The 8,612-nt window shown below is 35.7% G+C and overlaps 1 protein-coding gene across 4 annotated transcripts; it reads left to right on the top strand.

Moving 5' to 3' along the window:
- The first annotated feature begins 1,546 nt into the window (after window positions 1-1,546).
- Window positions 1,547-7,874, top strand: LOC137722528 (transcription factor AS1). 4 transcript variants are annotated; one of them, XM_088692653.1, is made up of 3 exons: window positions 1,944-2,318; window positions 2,678-2,707; window positions 6,530-7,874. In XM_088692653.1, the coding sequence occupies exon 3, from the start codon at window positions 6,586-6,588 to the stop codon at window positions 7,645-7,647; it is 1,062 nt and encodes a 353-aa protein (XP_088548779.1). In that variant the 5' UTR covers window positions 1,944-2,318; window positions 2,678-2,707; window positions 6,530-6,585; the 3' UTR covers window positions 7,648-7,874. The 4 variants fall into 4 exon arrangements, with proteins under 4 accessions (XP_068317654.2, XP_068317655.2, XP_088548779.1 ...); XM_088692654.1 differs by having other exon boundaries at window positions 1,946-2,318; window positions 6,493-7,874; XM_068461553.2 differs by lacking the exon at window positions 2,678-2,707 and having other exon boundaries at window positions 1,547-2,318.
- The last annotated feature ends 738 nt before the right edge of the window (window positions 7,875-8,612 follow it).

Below are 8,612 nucleotides of genomic sequence, written 5' to 3'. Positions count from 1 at the left end.
TATAACATATTAACGTAATTTAATCGTAACCGTTTAAATAGAAAAAGAGAGAGATTAAGAGAGGACAGGATCTTCCTACGCAATTACCAGCTCCGAACTCTCCAAAATAATACAACCCAGGCAACCCGCCTATGGGACCGAAAAGGACCCAGGCGGCCGATGACATTGATTCATTCACCTAACGCTGCCCTCGTTGTATGTCTCTTTTCATAATTCTACATCCATCCATGTGACATATATTTTGTCATTATAATTCTTTGGCAAACATTACATTATTCAATTTAAAAGAAGTAAAATTTTTATGGTGTTTCGGATTATTCAGAAAATTTCTAAGAAAAATATATAAGATCAAAACAAATGTGTGAAATTGATGTGCGACATCAAAATGGGATTTGAAATTGAAAATCGATTAATGTAGTCCTGTAAGTGTCCCAAATCAATGTAGTCCATCCATCAAAATTCTGTAAATTTTTTTGTTATATGCTGATGTGACACATAAATGAATCACACAAGTCTAATTAAAATTTAAAAAAAAAATAATTACAAATAGGTTTAATAATTTAATAGTTAATAAAAAGTTGTGAACCCAAAAACCCAGTCCTGCAATCACCTCCAATCCCAGTCCACATTCTTCTACCTCCTTTGTTGTCTATTCTCTAAAAAAATCTCAATACACTCATCTTTACACACATTGACACCCTTCACTAATTGAACTTAGATTGAGATCACCTTTGGTGACGACTTAGTTGATTGGCAACGACTTCTAGGACATCACCGTTAGGCCTTGGTTAATGAGGTTATAATCGAGGTGCGTCTATTGTTTGTTGAAAACTATTTCCAAAGCCCCTCTTAGGCATTGGTTAAGCTCTATTTAGACAACTTTTTTAATTAATTATTAAACCCACATCAGCACATAACAATATTTTTTTACAGAATTGTAGCAGAATGATCATATTGATTTACTACACTTATTTTTAAGAACTACAGTCATCAATTTTCAATTTTGAGGACCATCTTGATCGTGTGAGTCAATTTCATGGACTATTTATGATAAAAACTCGTAAATCTTGTGTGGCTCATTTATGTATCACATCAGCATTTAACGAAATTTTTAACAGAATTGTGACGAAAGGACCACATTGATTTGCGATGCCTATTTTCAGGGACTACATTAATTGATTTTCAGTTTCAGAGACCATCTTGATGGTAAAAGTAAATTTCAGAGACCATTTGTGATAAAAATCCTACGTTTAAAATAGTGTGTTATCTTCTCTTCATCCTTACCAACCTTACGATGAACGGTAATGCAAATATAAAAAATTAAGACTATAGAGTACGTAAGTAGCACTCAATTTGAGCGCTGTTACACCGACCATAAAAAGTTAAGAAAACCGAACATTCTCTTATCACCCCATCTCGTAAATTATCCTATCGCATGCAATGAATGAATGTTTATTAACGCACGAACCAACCCTAAGATTGCTAAAATGGATGATGTGATGTGTAAATGCAGATACTAGTATGATATATATAGTTATAGTTAGAAGAGAGTGTGATATGTTGAGTTCTAACCCTAACCCTAAACCTAATCATCATCATCATCATCATGTTTTCACCATTACTCCCGCAAAACACTGATACATGGGGGGCGCAATATAAGCGCTGAAATCGAGCGCCTCCGCCTCTCCCTCTGCCTCTCCTACATTATTAATTCCTAATCACTCTCTCCGTCCACCACCGGCAGCAGCAGCAGTAACGCGGCAGCTTTTATGTGTTCTAAATTTTGAAATGTCCTTGAGGCTGGCGATGGTTGTGGTGGAGCTCAGCAGTAAAAACCTTGCTTTTCTTTTCTTTTTTCTGTTTTTTCAAATTTAATTGTGTTATTTTAGGGAAATTAAACTTCCTAAATATGATAAAAATAAAAAGGACGTCTTGGGCTACTCTTGCCTCCTTGGCTCTCCATTCGCGTGCCCCTCTTTTACGCTCTCTGTCAGATTTCTCCCCTCCTCTTCGTCTCATCCCATCTCTCTCTCTCTCTCTCTCTCTCTCTCTCTCTCTCTCTACACACTATAAGTCTAGTCTCTTTTGTCCTTTTTTCTTCACTTCTCTCTCTAGCCAGGGATTTTTTCTCTCTCTAGGGTTGTTTTTGGAGTTTACGCGCTCTCTCTCTCTCTTCCCTTTTTCTCCGTCTGCTTCATAAACACAGAAAGATCACATCTTTCTCTGTTTTATCATCCTCCCAATTCTCTCCGTTATCAGTTTTGGGCGGAGATGCGTCGTGGACGAAGGTTGGTTCCGTCGTACACTTAAGCAGATATGTAAGTCCCTCTCTCTCATCCTCCTAATTTCCACATTTCGTATAACTGTGCAAATATTTAAGAGAAAAAAGCAAAAAGTTTCGTACTTTATAGCTTAAAAGTTCTGATTTTCACCAATTCTACAATTTGGGTTGTGGGTTTATGGGGAAAAACATAATCTTTTTTCAAAACAAGATTTTGGGTTGTTCTTAGTTTTGTCTGCAATTCCAGTCTCTGTTTTCTGCGGATAAAAATCTGCTGTATTAGAGTGATTTAGTGACGATTGGTTTGCATGGTTGGTTGTTGATTATAATTTACTAATTTCTATGCGTGTTGCCTCAATTCTGATATTGATTGTTGTTCTTTGTTTTGTTAATTAGTTTAATGGTGTCGGTGAAAGTAAATGTGTGGTAAGATCTTATAATCTTTAGAGATGAAATTTTCATGTGAGTAAATTTGAAAAAATGCCCATAACCCCGCAAACCAAATTGCAGAGTAAGAGATGATGAAAACATTTAAGCCATAAAGTACGGAATTTTTTACCTTTTTCTTAACTATGATAGTAAATTAGAAAAAAATTACACTCGGACAATTATAAGTTTTGCTGCTCTAAGTGATAATTAGTTGTCAAGTTAATTTGGTGTCATTCTTCCACAGTAACGTCAATTGTTTTTGAAGTGTTTTTCTCGAAAATGTGATATTCCAAGGCTTGGTGTCTCTCTAGCATTACTCATTTTTAAATCATGGCGGTTGGTTGGCCTTTTTATTTGGTTCTTAATTGGTTGATCATTGACAATTTTTGGTTTATTAGTGGGCCATTAATTAAGGATTGGAGCATATTTATAAACATATTGGTAATCTGGCAGTGTTCTGTCACTGTTGAGTGTTTTTTGTTGTTGGGATTTTGGAAAGAAAAAATAATGTACCATAAGATCAAAATTGGATTGCTAAGAAGGTCTATCCGCAGCCCAAACGTGAATATCAGTTTTATTTTCCACCTTGGTTTGTGACCAATCGGGTGTCTCGAATTAATTTCTGTATCCTAAGATGAACTTTTGAGCGTTTGTTGGTGAGATCAGTTTTCGTTTTTTCACCTTGTTTGGTGATCCTCGATTGAATTACTGTACCTAAAATCAATCAGTTGCCTCGATTAATTTCAGTATATGCTGTTTTTTTGTTTAATGTAAGGACATGTTTGGTACTGTATTTGAATTTAACTTTTTAAACTCAAAAACAATTTTCAAGTTTTAGGTCTTAAAAACGTATTTGATAGGACGATTTTAAAAAACTGAATTCAAGACTAACTCAAAAATATAGTCTATTCTCTAAAAATATAAAAAATAAGTTTTTAAACTTAAATTCACTCATTTCTTTTTCTCTTCCTCCTCCTCTTTTTACTTCAAATCTCTCTCTCTTCTTCTTTCTCTCTCTTCAGTGTTTTTTTTTTTTTTAACCTTTTTCGTCTCTCATCCAATTCGTTTTCTTCATTCTCTTAGTTCTTTTTCTCACTTCTCTTCCTCTCTATCTCATCCTATCCTCTCTTCTTTCTATTTCCTTCAATCATCTCTTACTTTTTTTTCCCTTCTCTCCTCTTTCTCATTCTCTTGCGACCTTCTCTTTTTAGATCTTTTTGTTTAGTTTAAGTTGTAAAATTTAAAAAATTTTAAATCGCAACTAATCAAGTTTTTGAGTCTTAAAGAAAATTATTTGCAAGAAATGTTTTGAGAAATGATAAAAATTTTCAAATAGGATACCAAACAGATCCTAATATTTTTACCTTTGTGGTGAGAAAGGTAACTTTAGTTTATATATAGGGGAGTGACTTCCATACTTCCTTTTGACCTTATGCACTCGCTTCTTTTGTTATGGTTCTTTCTTTTTGGTCATTTTGATAGGGATTTTACCATCTACCAAAGTAAAGATAAAAACACTTAAAAATACTTACAAGAGAACAAGATTATCGTAGTATAACAGCTCAAGTAAGGTCGTTTTCTGCAGGAATAGAATGAATAATTTGTATTTAAACTAATTCTTAATTAACTATTTGAAAACAAAGTTTAGAAGAGGTTGATTTAATGACCTAAAATATTAAAAACGAACTTAATTAAAAACAATTAAATAAATTGACAAAGTAAAGAGAACAAAGGAAAACGTTTTTGAAAACAAAATTGTATAAGGCCTAGGGTTCTGCCGTCCCTTTAATAATCCTGTATAGATTTACCAATTACTTATGAATACCCATGCAACTTTGAAGGTTAGGTTTTCCTTATGCATATTCTACTTGTGGCATTCAAGTTAGAACATATATTAAATATGCAATCCGTCGGTGACATTCAGATCAAATATAAATATACATGACTCATTACACTTTGTGAAATTCCGACCGAATTGCATCTGATTACTTATCTAAACATTATAAACAATTAAATAAAAACTACATATTCATGCTAAGGCTCAAGGCATTACCCTAGCAAACGAAAATTAGCTACTAACAATCATAAAACACAAGGAATTTTATTGAAATAGAAAAAGGATAGAAAACACCTTAAAAATACAAAGCGTCAAAAGCTAGCTAAATTCTCCATGTACGTTCCCCCTCTTCTAATGGCTAAAAAGTCTTATTTATACTACTGGAAAATAAAATTCTACCTTGAAAAGGTCTTAGAATAAAACTAGGAAACATAATTAAATGATAAAACAGTTTTCTTATTTGTACTAGAATTCGGAGTTCTCAGAAAATTAGTCTTTTGACCGACCAAATTAACTCCGATTTGGTCCCAAAAGGTCTCTTTTTAAAGCTGAAGATGTCCCCTACAAATCCTTAGAAAGAATCTTTCTCAAAATATGTCATCTTGACCTTGAAAATACCCAAAACGTCCAGAAACGTCAATCTGGAAAGCTGCGCGCTAGACCTTTATTTCATTGCCACGGTTAAACGACTTGGTAGAAAAATTTGGAATTTTGATACAATCATCTTGAAAGACTCACGAACATCCTTAAATTGGAATCACTCCAAAATTTATCCGTTTGGTCATGTTTTGCTCCAGAGGAAATCGAATGTCCTATGTTGAAAATATAAAACAAAATATTAAAATTCTACCAAAATAATTACCAAAATATACTAAAAATAGGGTAAAATATATAATATGAAATCGAGTCATCACATTTAATGTAACGGATCAAAGAAACTTAAGGAACAAAATTAAGGGGTGAGTGCAAGAGGTACAATGGAGAGTATGGAAATCACACCCTATATAAAATTAATTCATCATATTATACTGGCTATTCTGAGTCATTACATATACCCTGAAGTAGGGAGTATGGAAGTTTATATTTTAATAAATACCTATTAATTATTAATTACCAAATTAAAAATAAATAATAGATATGTAAATAACTGAATTATTCAAACATTGTGAAATATATAATGTGCTTGTTTGTTATCTTCCGTTTACTGTATATAAGTACACCAGTTAATAAGTACAATGTAAATTAAATTATGGAAATAATTGAATTATTCATCTCGAAATATATCATGTTATAGTTTGTCATCGTCCCTTTTCCTGTCTAAAGTTAATAAGTTTGTATGTAAAGGATTTCTTACAAAGAGCTGCCCTGTTCTCAACTTTTTTTATTAGCGTGCCAGACCCGATATGCTCTCTAAGTTTAATGATTTGGCTGAAGAAATAGCCATTGTGTTCGTTGTATGCCAATTGGAATATATTTTACCAGTTTTCGGGATTAAGCATTTCTCCTTTTGTTCATCAAAACTCTAACAGAATCCTAGTCAAATCCAGCATTACTTGTCAGTTTGTTATTTTGCTGATGTCTCGACTGTTGAACTACAATGAGAATGTTCATCTTCTTAAATTTTTGCCGTTTCTGTATTTGGCTATTAGCGGTTGAATGGCTGGTGAAGGCACCAGGAATTTATGGAGGTTCCTTTATTTTCTTGTCTTAAATGCATGCATGGGCGATGAAATTGTTATCCTGGTTTCAAAACGAGCATGCAACTGGTGGCCGCAATTTCATTCCATTAAAGGAAATTTACCGTTTGATGCACATATTAGCCTCATTGTTTCTGCCATCTGGTAGCTGTATCTGCTTCTTTTGGTTTTCATGGTCTTAGCAACTTAGTTCCTTCCTATCCAGCTGTTTAATTCCTTTTGGACATTGACATATCATAAAATCACAGTAGGAGATCAACTAATATAATGGCGTCTGGATCCCAGATACACTATGAAGAGTTTTGGTTTGAGGCAATGGACAATTGTGCGTGCTCCTGGATATGAAGGAGAGACAGCGTTGGGGTGCTGAAGAGGACGCTTTGTTACGTGCATATGTGAAGCAATATGGACCAAGGGAGTGGAACCTTCTATCGCAGCGCATGAACATACCCCTAGACAGGGATGCTAAATCTTGCTTAGAAAGGTGGAAGAATTATCTCAAACCCGGCATTAAGAAAGGATCCCTAACTGAAGAGGAGCAGCGCCTTGTCATTCGTCTTCAAGCCAAACACGGTAATAAGTGGAAGAAAATTGCTGCTGAAGTCCCTGGTCGTACGGCTAAGAGATTGGGCAAGTGGTGGGAAGTGTTCAAAGAGAAGCAGCAAAGAGAACAGAAGAACAAGAAGATAACTGACCCTATTGTGGAGGGTAATTACGATAGAATACTTGAAACTTTTGCCGAGAAGTTGGTGAAGGAGCGTGCGCCAACCTATCTCATGGCTACTTCAAACGGGGCCTATCTTCATACGGAAACATCTTCTCCAGCGCCAACGATTCTTCCTCCTTGGCTTTCTAATTCCAATGTGTCCCCCAATGTGAGGCCACCATCTCCTTCTGTTACCCTGAGTCTGTCCCCGACAGTGGCACCCTCTCCGCCAATCCCTTGGCTGCAGCAGGATCGAGGATCAGATGGTAGTTTTGTTGTGGGAAATTTGCCACATCATGGTGTAGTTCCCGCTTGTGGGGAGAACCTAGTGATATCTGAGTTGGTGGAGTGCTCCAGAGAGTTGGAGGAAGTGCACTGTGCTTGGGCAGCTCATAAGAAGGAAGCTTCGTGGAGGTTAAGAAGGGTGGAGTTGCAACTGGATTCGGAGAAGGCTTGTCGGAGGACAGAGAAGATGGAAGAGATTGAAGCCAAGGTGAAGGCTCTAAGGGAAGAGCAGAAGGCTGCTCTAGACAGGATCGAAGCAGAATACAGGGAACAGTTAGCAGGGCTAAGGAGAGATGCAGAAGCAAAGGAGCAGAAGTTGGCTGAGCAATGGGCCACAAAGCATTTGCGTCTCTCCAAATTTCTCGAGCAGATGGGAGGCAGACCAAGGATTGTCGAGCCTAATGGCCGGTGAGAAATATGTGTTTTACATGGTCATTGTAGACGCATGAGGTCCGAATTTCTATTTCTACTTCTGTTTTTTGTTTTGGTTCTTTTCTTGCTTTTGATCTCGTGTGCATTCTGATCTGAAATGCTGTCATAGGTGTTTAATTACTTATACCGTCTGGCTATTGGCCTGGACCGAATGACTGTATTATCTTTTCGCAGCTCTTACAATTATATTTTTACCTGTTTCTGAAAGGCTTATGCTTCCGTATTTGAAACTACTGAAAAATGATCTAACTCTTTGTTTCAAACTAATCTGACTACGAGGAAGGGGATTCGAACTCTTTGTATTACAAGTACTAGTCCAATCTGGCATTGAGTATCCTTTTTTGGGCTCTAAACTGAGTAGGTTTCCACAAGTGACAGTTGCAAATGTTTGGACTCCACAGAGTCTGGCCTGGCGTGGAGTCTTACTCTTCTTTTGAATGTCTAATTAGAGGAGGGTTTTGATATATCTGAAACTTGAATGGACATACAATTGCATCAATGATATTGAGAAATGTTAACGTTTTGTATGCAATCACCTAAAAAGTTCACATACATAACGACGGATAACCATTCATGCAATCACTATTGCTCTCTTAGTCATCATGTCGTGCATGGAATCGCTTAATTAATAAAGTTACATTAATGATTGAGAACCATTAATGTAAATCGATAAGAAAAAAAGCTTTCCTATATTGGGAATATATACAATCACTCCTGCTGTCTCTTAGCCGTCACGTCGTGCATGTAATCGCTAAATAAACCAACAAACATTAACAACTAAGCATCATGTAAACCCGCAAAAAAATCTTTCCAACGTTGGGAGTATAATATCACTATTGCTCTCACGTCATTCATGAAATCTCTTAATAAACTTAAATACATTATATAATCGCTATTGCTCTCTCAATAATCACGTTGTGCTTGAAATCATTTAATAAACCCACA

The sequence above is a fragment of the Pyrus communis genome, chromosome 4, assembly GCF_041283825.1.
Source record: "Pyrus communis isolate YQ-2024b chromosome 4, ASM4128382v1, whole genome shotgun sequence".
NCBI classification, from domain to species: Eukaryota; Viridiplantae; Streptophyta; class Magnoliopsida; order Rosales; family Rosaceae; genus Pyrus; species Pyrus communis.
This window is presented reverse-complemented; position numbering and strand designations above follow the sequence as displayed.